A 16,450-nucleotide genomic window follows, 5' to 3' on the forward strand; every position below is an offset into this window, starting at 1 on the left:
GACTAGGTCGCCGCAGCCTAACTAATCCGGATAGAGGTGAGGCATCAGCACCAACATTAGACTTTGTTTGGGCCCATTTTCTTGTCAGCGTGTTCCATATATGTGAAACGATAATCTTGGAACAAGACGTCCGATAGCGATTTATTTAATTTATGAGACGCTTATATCCTGACGTGCACTCCAAAAACAGAAGCAGGAGCTCGCCATCCGATTTTCATGACTTCCATGTCCTTCGAGTGCTCGTTGGTCTTGTTCGTCGCCGTCATTTTTTCCGCCCACCAAATTTTCCCAAATCCATCCCCCACGCACCCCGAGTTTCCATGCTGCCGGCGCCCAATCCAAATTTGTTGGATTCATATCAAATCGCTGCAGCTTAGAGCATCTCCAGCAGCCCCCCAACAACATCTCTTAATAATATAGTATTAGAATGTTTCAATACTATTTTTATAGATTATTGAAAGAGATGCTTTTATAGTTTCTCAATAACCTTATCCCAATACAATTAATATATTGGGGAGCCAAAATTCTCACTCTATTTAAGGGGAGTTAGAGTGAAATATTAGGACAACCCAATAGTCACAGGGGAAAGAAAGAGATTTTGAGGAATTTCTGAAGTATATCTTCCTTCCAATATTATTAGATTATTAGAAAAAAAAGAGTGCTGGAGATGCTCTTGCAGCGGAACGCGATCCCAATCTCGCCCCGTTCTTCATCGATGGGCGCCCAGCATGTTTGCCCTCGGCTGCCGCTCCTCCTCCCCTGCCGGCGGCAGGACGTGGTGGCCATTCCAGCTGCACCTCCCCGGCTCTCCTCCATCTCCCTCCTTCGAGACGGTATCCACAACACTAATAACCGCTCCCCCTTCCATGGTATGCTCACCACGCCATGTGAAATAGGTGTTGTGCTCTAGACTGGTGAGACCCTTGATCTAGTAAAACTCGATAGACTTCAGTTAACCAAACTTCATGGGCTTCAAAGGGTGAGACTGTTGAATGCTGCTCCGATAGAACCAACCTCCAGCTGATGAAAATGTCTGGGTTCAACATGTTGCAAATATATAAGTCTTAGGTTCCGATTTGACTTTCCAGATGTTGCAAGGTATATTCTTAAAGAAAATGGGATTTTAGATTAGATGTTGCATGAAACATCTCCTTTTGTTACAGTGGGAATTTGGTTTACTTGTGATATCATAAGATCGGAGGTTAGCAAGCTCTCACGCACTTCGGATGTTGTAGAAGGTGGACGTCGACGTTGCAGACTTTATTTCTGCATATTTCCGGTCTTGTGGATGTTGCATAAACATAACGTCACGTTGCGATAGGAATTTTTTTATCCTACAATAAAAAGATAGTGTCAGTTTATGTATATATTTTTAATGTTACAATTGATAATTTCTTATGTTGCTGTAGTTAACGTCTGATGTTGCGATGGACGTCCGATGAGAAATTTTTCATCGGACGTCCGGACGCTAGCAGTTCGGTACGTGAAATCTCAAACTCACCTACGTAAGTCCATCTATATATATATGTAATTCTGGTGCCGGTGGTTGATGACGCCTGGAGCCTGGAGGGCTACTACTTTTTCTTAATAAAGGAAAGGAGTCTTCCTTTGGTCTGAACTAGCCTGATGACGTTACTTTTCAAAAATAAATAAAAAAACTAGCCTGATGTGTATTTTCCAAACACATACAAAGAAGTCAGTATTCCACTAATGGAGGTTTCCTCGGCAGCGTTTTGGTGACGTTGCACGTACCGACTGGCTGGTCTCCGCAAGCTCCTGCATGCACAAATGGCAAGGAAATACAGATATCAAATGCTCGGGTAAATTATTTTGGTTTTACCGGCCGGCAAGATATACTGCTACTGCACAAGTTCCGGAAGCCACGACGCAATTTTCTCGTTGGAAAGTTTGACCACGTAGATTTCTGCAGCGGTCTAATAATAAACTCGTTGATTGCGGGAAATACTACAAATATTAGTAAATTTTGATTGAAAGTCGACAATGTGGTTTCGGACGACCTACGTTCTTCTACGGACGACAAAGCACTTCGTCTTTACAATTCTAGAAACCCATGACGCCAAGGCTTCTCCAAAAATAAATTAACGCCACGGAAACAAGCCTACTAACTACTATATATCGCTGTGTACATTTCAACTACGACCAACATGTTTTGACTAGAATGTTTCAACTCATTACAGTCTATGAGAAATCTGGAATTTTTGCACTCGTGCGTGCACGCCAAGCGTGTATGCAGGACCTTATATCTATATCATAACATAACATAACAAGTAGCTTGGGCGCCTTACTCTACCACTTTGAGGCAAAAACTAGTAAACTCTTCAGAGAGCCAGCTAAGCCGCCTCTCAGGAAATCTGAATGTCCGATCTCATGGGATTCCTGAGTTCCATGTCGTTCTTTACTGCAGCTTTCCTCCTCTTGCCAGCCTTGTCTGCTTCAGATGACCGGCTTGTCCCAGGCAAGCCGCTCTTGCTCGGCGCCACCGTCATATCCGATGGTGGTGACTTCGCCTTGGGCTTCTTCTCCCCATCCAATTCCACTCCGGAGAAGCTCTACCTCGGCATATGGTACAACAACATCCCCCAATTCACTGTGGTGTGGGTTGCCAACCGGGAAACGCCGGCCATCTCCTCCTCAGCTCCTTCCCTTGTTGTCACCAACAACACATCTGATCTTGTCTTGTCCGATGCCAACGGCCGTGTTCTCTGGACAACCAACACCACCACTTCTGCAAACTCCTCACCTTTACCGAGGTCATCGAATAATACCGGATCGGTGGCGGTGCTTATGAACACAGGCAATCTCATCCTACGGTCACCGGGTGGCATGGTGTTGTGGCAGAGCTTTGACCACCCGACTGACATGTTCCTTCCTGGCATGAAGATACGGAAGAGCCACAAGACGCATGAAGGCAACCGCTTTGTTTCTTGGAACGGCCCCGACGACCCCTCGCCTGGTGCCTTCTCCTTTGTTCAGGAAACACTCCAAAGCTACATCTTGAACGGTTCCCTCCCAGAATGGCGCACCCCCGTGTGGACGGGATTCACAGTCTCTAGCCACCACTGGGCAAACACCAGCATTGTGGTATACATGGCATATGTAGACACCGACAATGAGATGTCCACGGTGCTCACAGTCTCCGATGGTGCGCCGCCCATTCAGTTAGTGATGAGCTACTCTGGTCTGCTAGAAGGACGTGTTTGGAATAGGGATTCGTCAGAGTGGGCAGGGCTTGGAGTGTGGCCGGACGTCCAGTGTAGCAGGTACGGCTACTGCGGGCCCTCTGGTTACTGCGACTACACTACTGATGCTACCCCGACTTGCAAGTGCCTTGATGGGTTCGAGCCTGTGGACAAGGAAGAGTGGAACAATGGCAGGTTCTCGCAGGGCTGCCAGCGAAAGGAGGTGTTTCGGTGCAGTGATGGTTTCTTGGCGCTGCCGTATATGAAGGTGCCCGACAACTTTGTGCGCATCGGGAGAAAGACCTTCCAGGAGTGCGCAGCTGAGTGCAGTGCCAATTGCTCTTGTGTGGCCTACGCCTATGCGACACTGAATGGGAGCACATCCAATGGTGATGCCACACGGTGCCTTGTGTGGATTGGTGATCATCAGCTCGTCGACACGCAGAAGATAGGCGTGCGTCCCTATAATACGAACACGGCTGGTGCTGATAGTCAAGAGACGCTATATCTCCGAGTTGCAAGCATGCCAGGTACCATTCATATCAGAAGAACTTGTGTCGGAAGCATATCCAAGACGAACTTGTGGAATGACCGTTAGAGTCTACCATCACTTTAATATATTATCATTTATCCGTATCATCTTAGCACTGAGGTCTTGCTCCAAATATGCAGATATAGCATAATAACACCACTTTTAGTTCCCCATGAAAAATTAAGGGAGCGAGCTACATACATCTGTAGTCCGCCCGAACTCAGCTGTTCATTTACCTGGTATGTAAAGTAGGCAGCAAGATCATGGCATGTAGTAGGATAGTGGCAACTAATTTGGAATATGCTCGCATCCTAGAACCATAATCTGATCACAAGATATGGCTGCATGCATGTTGGAGTCAATATATGAGCATCAAGAATAGATTCTGAACTCTGAGATATATGTACAGTTTTTTTTCCATTTCCTAGTGATCTTAATTTATCGTAAGCTACATCGAGTTAAGGATTGATCTTAATTCCCAGCTATCATTATTTTAGTGGAGAGGGTAATATTATGTATTGTAAAAATCGTAGCACCGCTTAGTCTGTTTGAAACTGAACTCTGCAGTCATGCGGTTCTTAACTTGGCGCTATATGAATAAGTTTTGCACTTACTTGCAGGTAAAAGGACAAAAAAGAACACACTGAAAGTTCTACTACCAATTTTAGCAGTTGTCATTGTTCTCACTTCCATTTTACTTGTATGGGTCCGCAAGTTCAGAGGTATGTTTTCTTCTATATAGTATCACAGTTACTCAGGAACAAGTACTAACAACTTTTGGTCGCAGGAAGGAAAACAAATACAGAAAATCAAATGAAGCTAATGCATGGAGGTTATACTACTTCAGACGAACTTGGAAGAGAAAAAAATACCAGTGATTTTGAACTTCCATTTCTGAAATTCCAAGATATTCTTTTGGCGACAAACAATTTCTCCAGTACATTTATGATTGGACAAGGTGGTTTCGGCAAAGTTTATAAGGTAATTTATAGTGGAACTTCCTTACTTTGTTTTTCCTGGATTATTGATTATCTAATTAAGTAATATGCACAACATATCACAATCATGCTTCTCTATGTGATAATTACAAAGGGGACATTAGAAGGTGGTCAAGAGGTTGCAATCAAAAGACTTAGTAGGGACTCAGACCAAGGAAATCGGGAATTCAGAAATGAAGTTATTCTAATTGCCAAGCTACAACATAGAAACCTGGTTCGACTTCTTGGTTGCTGCATTGAGGGAGATGAAAAGCTGTTGATTTATGAGTACCTGCCTAATAAAAGCTTGGATGCCATCATTTTCAGTATGTTCTACTGAATACAAGTTCAATACTCTTAAAAAAACAAGTTAAATGTGCGACTGAGTAATTATATAATTACAGTTTTTAAGAGACATCCCATGATTGTTCATTGTAGATCGTGAAAGAAATGCAACACTTGATTGGCCAATAAGGTTCGGGATAATCAAAGGAGTTGCTAGAGGACTTCTTTACCTCCATCATGATTCAAGACTAACAATAGTACACAGAGATCTCAAAGCCAGTAATATTTTGCTAGATGCAGAGATGAGACCCAAGATAGCAGACTTTGGTATGGCAAGGATCTTTGGTGACAACCAGCAAAATGCAAATACGAGAAGAGTTGTTGGGACATAGTAAGTACTATTCTTCGCATATTAATATATGGTTGTACCAAATTCATCTTCATAATTTCTGCATATTTCATACCAGTGGTTATATGGCTCCTGAGTATGCAATGGAGGGCATTTTCTCTACGAAGTCTGATGTCTATAGCTTTGGAGTCTTACTGTTGGAGGTTGTAAGTGGCATCAAGATAAGCTCTTCTGATCGCATTCCGAGTTACCCAAACCTAATAGTCTATGTAAGTAAATACTATGATTTAGCGGAGTGAAGGGTTTTAATCTTCTTATATAATCTCAGTGAGTGATGTAATTGTCTCAGGCGTGGAACCTTTGGAAGGAAGGGAAGGCAACAGATTTGGTAGACAAATGTATTGCGGAGAACTGCGTACTAGATGAAGCTTCACTTTGCATCCATATAGGTCTTCTGTGCGTACAGGAAAATCCTGACGATAGGCCATTCATGTCTTCTGTTGTGCTCAACTTGGAGAATGGAAGTACAACACTACCAGCGCCAAATCACCCTGCATATTTTGTACAGAGAAATAGTGATATGGAGAAAAAGAGAGAAGATATTATGAACTCCAAGAACACGGTGACTCTTACAATCATAGAGGGGAGATAGAGTAGCTCTTCATTTTTATTCTACAACATCTGTCTAGATCAATGCTGTGAAATAATTTCTTTTAGCAGCAATCTGGAAGTTCTATTAATACAAGTGTGCTGCTATCTTTCCCTACTAGCAGCCCTGCTGGGATAGTCTTCAACAGATATATCAAGCTCAACGCAAAGCATTCCATTGAGATTATACAGAAAGCATAAAGTCTCTAAAACAGAAGCTCTACAAAGTATGGGGGCAGCAAGGCAAGGGATACTGATTGTTGCGACCATCCAGGAAGCCACGGTATTGGGCGCGGCCGCGCGGGCATGCACCATCGTATGTTGAAGCCTTGAAGGAGACGGATAGACGGTGACTGCCGGTGGATACGCGTCCATTTCGTTGCGCGGTTGCGGTTTCATTTGGTGGGTCGGCAGTGGCCATTTGTGCTGGGCCGGGCAGGCTTTGATGGTCCAAGCTTTTGTAAGGTTAGGCTGGACCCTGCTGGTGGGTTGGAGACAAATGTGCTTTGGCACGCTGTGGCCTACCTTTTAGGCCGGGGAGTTTTCTTTTCCCTCCTAATGTCGTGCCGAACTCAAGCCCAGATTTGGAGCCCAGACTCTTCGATCACGGACAACGCGCGCTGGGTTGACGTTTTCAGTTTTTGTCGGAGCGCGTCCAGTGGTAGCACCTTGAACAACCCAATAGCCCACTTTTCTAGCCGGGCTCTACGGTAGCATCCTGAACGAAAGCCCAAATCCATCGCCAAACTTCTCCAACCGGCCCCCAATGTCAAGTACGTAATCATCATGTTGTCATAAGTTACTATGTATAGTATTTTCCGGTTCTATAATATACTTGTCGCCTTGCGTTGGGATCAGCTCATGCCTCCTCGCCTGGAATGGACTCGCGCGCTCGGAGTCAACAAGAATTCCCATTTCCCAACTTCTTCCGTCGATCCCCAACGACTAGGTCGCCGCAGCCTAACTAATCCCGCATAGAGACGAGGTCAATGCTGTGAGATAATTGCTTCTAGCAGTAATCTGGAAGTACTATTAATACAAGTGTGCTGCTGCTATCTTCCCTACTAGAAGCCCTGCTGGATTAGTCTTAAACAGATGTATCAAACTCAACTTGAAGCATTTCATTGAGGTGATACAGAAAGCTCTAAAACAGAACAGGACCTCTGCCTAGTATGGGGGCAGCAGGGCAGGAGATACCGATTGCTGCTTGCCATTGAGCTGAGGTCGTCATCGATCACCTGCAGAAGCAACTGCGTAACCTGCTATCGCTTGCCCGCACGCAGGGACAAGCAATTGCAACCAATTGGATGCAGAGCGCGGGAATGGGCACACAGGTTGATCTCCGCCGCTCACAATCTCCTCTCCTCTGCATTGGCGTCCGGCGGGCGACGGCCTCAGGCTGATCGGGCATACGAGGACGCGCGCCGCGAGGAATTGAAGCGACTGCTCCCAAATCTTCTGAGCTGGAAGGCAAGCGTACGCCGGCCCAACCCAAAGCAACTGGTTTCTAATCCGCTTGGCCGCGTGCAAACTTTTGGACCCTGTAGAAGATTCAGCCCCCACAGGAAAAGAAAAGAAAGCCCATGAAGCCCATCCGCCCCGAAAAGTAAAAGAGAAGAAAAGCTTATGGGCCCAGAAATTCCGTGGGGTGCAAGTTAGCCCAACATCTAAAGGACCCCACGTGCCAGTGACACATTGGAAGACACCCCACCTGTCTAATCCGACTCCACCTCGCCGGCCTGCCCAATCCTTTTCACCTCCAAACCGAAAAAACCCACAGAACCCTAGCCTCCCAACCATCCTCCTGCTCGCTCCCGCCGTCCTCGTAGTCCATCCACTCTACTGGCGGCGGCGCGGCGGCGAGAGGAGAGCCAACCCGCCCGGCTTGATCTGAAGCATGGAGAAGGTAAGCAAAGGAGTGCGGATCGAGCAACCCGTCCTCCCCCCTCATGGTCGTGGGGATCACCTCTCTGTTTGTGGGACTGATTTGGGTGAGCTTTTGTGCAGCCGCCCGGGGCGCAGGGGGCGGGGAAGGTTGCGGAGGAGAAGGTACGTGTACTCATTTACCTAACTCTGTCTCGCGTTCGCAGGGGGCTTGGGAAGTGTGAGATTATAAATTGAACCGCACTTTGGCAGCAAGGTCTGCACCCCCCCCCCCCCCAACAACATCCCCATGACTGCTTTGCCTAGACCGTGTTTAGCCCGAAATTGTAACATATATAGTCTCTGAATCAACTGTTTGTCTTCTGAGATGTCTGAGTCAGCAGTTTGTATTGAGTGGTTGGGTAATGCATACTAGTATGTGTTAGCGGCTCCTCAATAAATGCATGGACAGTATGAAGTGACAATTTGTGTACTTTGGTAGTATAATGCTCCCCACTCACACAACCACGCACGAAAAATGGCCGCGGGGGGAGGGGGGTACTTGGCACCTTTGTGCAGTCAGAACTGCATTTTTTTTGGTGTTTTAGTTAGCAACCCTTTCTGTTCAATATTCAATCCTTTTTAATTTGTGCAGCAACTTGATGAGAAAGAGTTAGAAAGGAAGCTGAAAAAAGACCAAAAGGTATCAGCCAAGTTCTTTTCTTGCTTTGATTTCGATATTGTATACTCATTTCCCTGCTGTATTCTTTTGCGTTGGCCCAAATGGTTAACTGATAATTGGAAATGGTCATTACATCAAACTTAACAGTGATTTCACTGAAGTTGGAAATGAGCTGAGTTATGAGATCGGACTTTTATTTTGTTATGGTGTGTGTAAATAGTCATTTATGGGTGAAATTTTCACTTGCAGGCAAAAGAGAAAGAAGAGAAAAAACTTAAGGCAAAACAAAAGGAGGCAGCTAGGCTCCAGGTTCAATTATAATGCTCTTGAATTTGTATATGACTGAACAGATGATCCAGATATCTAGTAAGTGAAATGCTTGTTGGATATGACTTAGGCACAAGCAACCTCAGATGGAACAAAGAAGACTGAGAAAAAACAGAGGAAGAAAGCTGTGGAGGATGAAAATCCAGAGGATTTCATTGATCCAGACACTCCTAATGGACGGAAGAAATTGCTTGCGCCTCAGATGGCCAAGCAATACAGTCCAAATGCAGTTGAGAAATCGTATGATCTTTTTTGCATTTGTTGATTTTATAATTCCTAGCACTGTTAATGTCTAGCTCAACTGCATGGTTTTTTCTTTTTATGCAGATGGTATGCCTGGTGGGAATCATCAGGATATTTTGGCGCAGATTCTGCAAGCACAAAACCACCATTTGTTATAGTAAGTGATTCATGCTCTTGAAGGTTGTGCAAGATAAGCTAGAAGCTGATTTAGAATACTGCATCTTTTTACATAACTGTAGTGCTTTTATATTGTCAAATAGTGGGTAAGCTTCCAACAAAGAGTTGTTATTTCTTTTCAGGTTTTGCCACCGCCAAATGTGACTGGAGCTCTTCACATAGGCCACGCGCTTACAGTGGCTATAGAGGTATTCTTTTTTTTTTACAGATATGCCATGTTAGCACTATAGACATTGACTATACAATGATTTTATTCTCGTTACATTAACCAACGCAGGATGCTATGATACGCTGGCGTAGGATGTCAGGCTACAATGCTCTATGGGTTCCTGGAGTGGACCATGCTGGCATTGCCACACAGGTCTGCATTTAAGAATTCATTAATCTCGCGGAATTTATATGATGAAATATAAACTTTGGATAATGTGATTTTGTTGCTGATATGTTCTTTTTGGCTGGATATATTGTTAATCAAGTTGTGAAATAAACATATGTGGACACCCATGCTGGCAGCGCTAGTAACAATGTGTAGCCATTAAAAGAAATCTGTCAACATGGGTGTTGGGACATGTTAATAGAACATACTTCTGCAATTTAGTGATTTTTTTAAAATCATGTTTTGAATTTCATTTCCTACTTTTGGATGTTTACTGTTTAGCACTTGTTCATTCATTTGTGCATAGCCAGAATCCCTTATATTTCAGGATGGAGGTAGCTTTTTTGTTGCCTCTATTCCCTTATAAGCAAATCAATATTGTATAATTTTGGCCAAATGTGTGTTTTGTGTCTGCTCATTTCAACTTATATTATTTCTATGATTTAACTTACCATTTGTAGTTCGGATTTCTTGTTTGGACTAATTGGTGGACATTTGAGTACTTCAATGTTTTGTACTTACTTCTTTTTGACATCTGCTCTCATGTTTATCAGGTTGTCGTAGAAAAGAAGCTTATGCGCGAAAGGAAGCTGACAAGGCATGACATAGGGCGTGAAAATTTTGTTTCTGAAGTAAGCACTTTTTTCCATGACATATTATTTTTCTCGGCCAATTCTTTATTTGTTTCCATTATATTACTTGGTGTCTATGTTCTGAAATGAAAAAGTTGTCTGTTTTGTTTGAATGCTTAATCCTGTATCTGATGTATCATTTTTCTGTTCAATTCATTCCTTCCATTTTATCATCTGACAAACAGGTACTCAAATGGAAAGATCAATATGGTGGTACCATATTGAATCAATTGCGCCGGCTTGGGGCCTCACTTGATTGGTCCCGTGAGGTAACATACCTATTTATTTTAGTTGGGAAAAGGCATGACTCGTGCTTGAACCATGCATAGTAACTTCATTTTAAACTGGATACCAGGCTTTTACAATGGATGAGCAAAGATCTAAAGCTGTAACTGAAGCTTTTGTCAGGTTACACAAAGAAGGCCTGATATATAGGTTAGTTTCTCCACATTTTCTGTTCAAGTGTTAAATTGAAAATTTTATATAGGTTAGTTTCTCCACACTTTCTGTTCAGGTGTTAAATTGAAAATTTTCCCACTGTCAATTTTGCTTGATTGTTGATCTACGCTTCTATTTTTTAGTTGCCAACCTAGTTCTTTCACATTTTATGAATGGTCTATTCCTTTTCAGAGATTATCGCCTCGTGAACTGGGATTGCACACTTCGAACTGCAATTTCGGACATCGAGGTTGATGGAACTTTTATATTGTTTATGATATGATAGACATTGTTATCATTTGTATGCATGATTAAGATAATTAAGATGGAAAATGCTGTTTTGACAGGTTGATCATATTGATCTTAAAGAAGAAACTATGTTAAAGGTCCCTGGTTATGCCAATGAGGTGCAGTTTGGTGTATTGATATCTTTTGCCTATCCTCTTGAAGAAGGCCTGGGTGAGATCGTTGTAGCAACCACCAGAATTGAAACGATGCTGGGCGATACAGCAATAGCTGTTCACCCCGAGGATAAAAGGTATAAGCATCTGCACGGAAGGTATGCAGTCCATCCCTTCAATGGGCGGAAACTCAAAATAATCTGTGATGCTGAGTTAGTTGATCCCACTTTTGGTACTGGGGCTGTAAAGGTAAGAGTTGCTGCTGAGGGCTATTTTTCATAATCTTACTTTACCTACTTGGACCTTCCCCATATTCTTAGAATTGTATTGTTTTCTGGTTTTTATGCAGATTACACCTGCCCATGATCCAAATGACTTTGAGGTTGGAAAACGGCATAACCTTGACTTCATCAATATATTCACCGATGATGGAAAAATAAACAGCAATGGAGGTGCACAATTTGAAGGAATGCCCAGATTCACAGCTAGAGTTGCCGTTATTGAGGCGCTGAAGGAAAAGGTATTACTGGATTTGCTTAACTATCCACTAAAAAAAATTCCCTGAAATTGTATGAATATATGGATTATAATGTGTGACATGGCATGCATGATTTAACAGAGTGAAAATGCAAATAGTTATCATGGTCTTTGTATCATAAACATGCTATATATATTCTAGCATGACTTTCAGTTCAGCATTTGTGCTGGAAACAGCTTATCAGTGTCAGGTTGGGTTCGGCTATCCATAAATATATATTTTTTAATCTCATGTCTTACAGATATCCTTCGTGCTGTGGAAATTATTGATAGCTTAATCATTTTTATAAAAAATTAAGTCTTTGCCTTCTTGTTTTATATGATGGATTAACATTTTTTTATTCTTCTAATTAAGGGGCTCTATAAAGACACAAAGAAGAATGAAATGAGCTTGGGCGTTTGTTCAAGAACTAATGATGTAGTGGAGCCTATGTTAAAGCCACAGTGGTTTGTTAATTGCAACTCCATGGCCAAAGCGGGCCTTGATGCTGTAAGGTCCAAAAAGATTGAGATTATTCCCCAGCAGTATGAACAAGACTGGTACAGGTATATCTTATGATGTGTCATCTCTTGCAATTATCATGTCAAATGAATCAGATAAACCTGAAATAAAATTATCCATTAATTACTGCTGTCCTTGCAGATGGCTTGAAAATATACGTGATTGGTGTGTGTCGAGGCAACTATGGTGGGGACATCGTGTACCTGCATGGTATGTGACACTAGAAGATGACCAGGATAAAAACCTTGGTTCTGACAATAACCGCTGGATAGTTGCAAGAAATGAAAGCGACGCAAACCTGGAGGCGCAGAAAAAGTATCCAGGAAAGAAATTATGGCTAGATCAAGACCCTGATGTGCTGGACACATGGTTTTCATCTGGTCTTTTCCCCTTAACAGTACTTGGTTGGCCGTCCGATACCGCTGACCTCCGTGCTTTCTACCCTACTTCGGTGCTAGAAACTGGACTTGATATTCTCTTCTTTTGGGTAGCAAGGATGGTGATGATGGGACTGCAACTGGGTGGTGATGTGCCATTTGAGAAGGTATAGCACAAGTTCTGGTTCACCGCCATTTAAACTGTATCATATGATTGTAGCAGTCTAGTCTAATACATTTTGTTCACGTTAGATACTCTATTCAAAACCTATCTCTGCCTACTTTGTCCCCTTCATGTGGCTTAATTCTGTAACGCTGTAATCTGACCAAAAAGAGACCCCCATGCTAGTGCAATCTACCTGTAATATTGTGGATGTTTAATCAAGTTACTGTAAATTTGTTAACTGAAATGAGGAACCTGCCCATTTTAAATTTTTCTCTGCTTATGTTCTCCTCCCTTAATCTCTACAGCCCGCACTGATTTCCTTCTGAATGAACTCTGCACCTTTTTAATATTTACCATATATTGCTTACATATTTGGTGACATCATCCTTTATTTCCGTTATAGTAAAGGCATGAAGTTACCATCTTTCCTTTTGCTTGTGGCTCCAAATTATATCCTTTTATTTCTGAACTCAATTAACAAGCCAACCATAGGAGCTACAAAATTTCGACACTTCATATGGTAGTGAAGTATATTTATCTCATGTCCAATGATCAATGACCACACACCCTCTTCTTAGGTTTATTTACATCCTATGATCCGTGATGCACATGGGAGAAAGATGTCAAAATCACTTGGTAACGTTGTTGATCCTCTTGAGGTGATAAATGGCATGTCACTGGAAGGTCTTCTGAAACGTTTGGAAGAAGGCAATCTGGATCCAAATGAATTAAGCATTGCGATAGAAGGGAAGAAGAAAGATTTTCCTGATGGCATAGCTGAATGTGGTACCGATGCCCTCCGCTTTGCACTGATTGCTTACACATCCCAGGTTGTTATGGTGCCCAGTTGAGTTTTTTCTTTATTATACATGCATTTAAGCTTTTTTTACAATCTGTTTTGTTTCTCAGTCTGACAGGATAAATCTTGATATCAAGAGAGTGGTTGGATACAGACAGTGGTGCAACAAATTATGGAATGCCATCCGTTTTGCGATGGGCAAACTGGGTGATCATTACACTCCACCTGCAACTGTAGATGTTTCTTGCATGCCACCAATATGCAAGTGGATACTCTCAGTGCTTAACAAGGCCATTGGCAAAACTGTTACCTCTTTAGAAGCATACAAATTCTCTGATGCAACATCTACTATATACTCGTGGTGGCAGTACCAGTTATGTGATGTATTTATTGAAGCTATCAAACCTTATTTCTTCAGTGATTCTCAAGAGTTTGAATCAGCAAGAGCTGCCTCCAGAGATACCCTGTGGATCTGCCTGGAGACTGGTCTGCGCCTGCTCCACCCATTCATGCCTTATGTAACAGAAGAGCTGTGGCAGCGTCTTCCACAGCCCAAAGATTCTTGTAGGAAAGATTCAATTATGATTTCGGAATATCCATCTCTTGTTGAGGTAATACCCGTGTCGTAAAGAAGATTCTTGTAGGAAAAATTCAATTGGTGATTTGAGAACTTAACACATGGAAACTATTGTTCTTTATGACAGGAATGGACTAATGATAGACTTGAAAATGAAATGGACATTGTCTTGGACGCCGTGAACAGAATAAGATCGTTGAAGCCACCAACAGATTCAAATGAAAGGTATGTACATGGTCATCTGTTTTGTTTTTGTGTTTGGTATTTGCTTGTTTGGTTCTTCTTCAACCTGCTTTTGCAAAATGGAGTAATATCTTGTTGATATTTTCGTCTTTCTTTACAGACGACCTGCTTTTGCACTTTGCCGAGGCCAAGAGATTGCTGCCACTATCCAATGCTATCAATCTCTAATCTTGTCTCTTTCCTCCATATCACATCTCAAGGTTATGCCTTACATTTCTGTACGACACTGTTATTTTTCATTAGGGAAAAATATATGCCTTGCATCACCTACAATCAATAATCCTGAAACCTAAATGTACTTTTATTGCTTGAAATTGCTGTTGTTACCCGCTGATTCTTGCCAAATAACTGTTCTTCTTGGCTTTCTTCATCTTTTCATATTTATATGCTACATACTTGAGAAAAAATTGAATTCCACCTGAATTAAAAGCTCCTGAACAAGAGCACTGATTTTTTATTTGGAATTCTTCAGATCCTGACAGAGAACGATGAAACTCCAGCCGACTGTGCCACTGCTGTTGTAAATAAAGACTTATCTGTGTACCTTCAGCTCCAAGGAGCTCTAAATGCAGATGCTGAACGTGAAAAGCTAAGGAAGAAAAAGGATGAAATTCAAAAGTACGTGCGCTCATCCTGTCTTCACGGTCCACTTTTTTACAGTTAAGACCTGCGCATGTATCGGTATTCATTAACATGGTTGGTCTCTTGACATACACGCAGGCTACAACATGCCTTGGCACAGAAAATGGACGCCTCTGGTTACCGTGAGAAGGCTCCACAGAATGTGCAGGAAGAGGACATGAGAAAGCTCACCGCATTATTGGAACAACTAGAGGTCATCAGTGAAGCTGAGAAGAAATTAGATGCAAAAATTGGAAATAACTGAGTCTGATGCCTCTGTTTTAAAGATGCTCTGCTTATACCAAAGTTGATCCCACATTTTTTTTACCGGAAAGTCAGTTATGCACCTGTATACTCAGGTTTAGAATCGATGGTTTTGGTCGAAATTAAAGTCACATTTTCCAGCTTGTAAGAATATACTGACGGTCTGTACAGAACCATATTTTTGGATGTTCGATACTGCCAAGCTTTTGATGTTGATGCATGTGGGCACTATGTCAGAATATGCTGTAGCTGTATTAATTATTATTGATGTTTCCTGTCAGCAAGCTTCGAGGTGTACTCCTTCTGTTCTAAAACCTAATATTCACAATATCAAATTATCATAATTAGATTCTATTATGAAATATATTTTCATAGTAGATGTTAATTCTCTCTTTTTTAAATAAATTTGGTTAAATTTTCATGACGCCTTATATTCTAGGACGGAATGAGTATGCAACAATGCGTCACTTTTGTAGCTATTCTTTTGCGGCCAAACTTGTGAATCAAGAAAATACTGCACGCTTTTCGTTCAGAAGTGTGTGTTTGAATAAGTTGGGCTTCTGTGTTGCCACGGGAAATGAGCAAACGTAGCGGCTGCACCCACAAAGCACGCCGTGCACCAACCCCTGATTGCGCCATGCGGGGAGTGCGCAGAACCACACGATGCCAAGGGCGCGGCGCCGCGGATCGTGCTCGGGGCGCGTCGCGTGCCCCACTGCGCGCCACCAGCGGCGGCGGCGGCGCTGGGGCTCATGTCGCGGTCCGCGCCGCGCGTGTCGTTCCTCCCTCGCCGGCCCCAGCCGGACATGGACATCATCCCGATGAAGTTCATGTCCATCCGGCTGCACCGGCGTCGTCCTCACGCTGGACGGCCTTACGGCCACGGACGCAGCCATTCGCGCGCACTTCACCTAAGCCAAGCCCAGCGCGCGAGGGTGCAAGCCAGCCGCGCCGCGAGGGAGAGCCTGCTTCGAAACTTTCAAGCGCCCGTGCGCTCGCCGCGCTGGGCACCACATGGACGTTTCTAGCCGATCATGCTATGGGCGCACGCCCCCGCGGCGTGGGGATTGCACGAAATTGGCATCCCCCGTGGCGGGCGCTCGGTTCGCCGGCAGACCGGCAGAGCCACGGACTGGAGGGAAGAACACTCGTGAGAACAATGCACCACTCTCTGTGTGAAGGGACGCTAGCTACGGGCTGCAGCTGCCGCCGCCGCTGTACTGGAGGCTGCCCC

At 43.3% G+C, this 16,450-nt stretch overlaps 2 protein-coding genes across 2 annotated transcripts; both read left to right on the top strand.

Moving 5' to 3' along the window:
- The first annotated feature begins 2,406 nt into the window (after positions 1 to 2,406).
- Positions 2,407 to 6,368, top strand: LOC112880658 (receptor-like serine/threonine-protein kinase SD1-8). The gene is made up of 7 exons (XM_025945393.1): positions 2,407 to 3,730; positions 4,353 to 4,454; positions 4,520 to 4,713; positions 4,825 to 5,035; positions 5,148 to 5,385; positions 5,462 to 5,612; positions 5,693 to 6,368. Exons 1-7 carry the CDS (start codon positions 2,407 to 2,409, stop codon positions 5,993 to 5,995), a joined length of 2,523 nt encoding a protein of 840 aa, XP_025801178.1. The 3' UTR covers positions 5,996 to 6,368.
- A 1,362-nt stretch (positions 6,369 to 7,730) lies between these two features.
- Positions 7,731 to 15,500, top strand: LOC112880657 (valine--tRNA ligase, mitochondrial 1). Its single transcript, XM_025945392.1, has 22 exons — positions 7,731 to 7,897; positions 7,999 to 8,040; positions 8,510 to 8,557; positions 8,786 to 8,845; positions 8,934 to 9,103; positions 9,191 to 9,263; positions 9,406 to 9,471; positions 9,561 to 9,644; positions 10,214 to 10,291; positions 10,477 to 10,560; positions 10,647 to 10,726; positions 10,922 to 10,979; positions 11,077 to 11,379; positions 11,480 to 11,650; positions 12,023 to 12,213; positions 12,311 to 12,713; positions 13,291 to 13,542; positions 13,622 to 14,122; positions 14,216 to 14,313; positions 14,432 to 14,531; positions 14,804 to 14,949; positions 15,052 to 15,500. The coding sequence occupies exons 1-22, from the start codon at positions 7,889 to 7,891 to the stop codon at positions 15,215 to 15,217; spliced, it is 3,183 nt and encodes a 1,060-aa protein (XP_025801177.1). The 5' UTR covers positions 7,731 to 7,888; the 3' UTR covers positions 15,218 to 15,500.
- The last annotated feature ends 950 nt before the right edge of the window (positions 15,501 to 16,450 follow it).

This window comes from Panicum hallii, chromosome 2 (genome assembly GCF_002211085.1).
Source record: "Panicum hallii strain FIL2 chromosome 2, PHallii_v3.1, whole genome shotgun sequence".
In the NCBI taxonomy this organism is placed as follows: domain Eukaryota; kingdom Viridiplantae; phylum Streptophyta; class Magnoliopsida; order Poales; family Poaceae; genus Panicum; species Panicum hallii.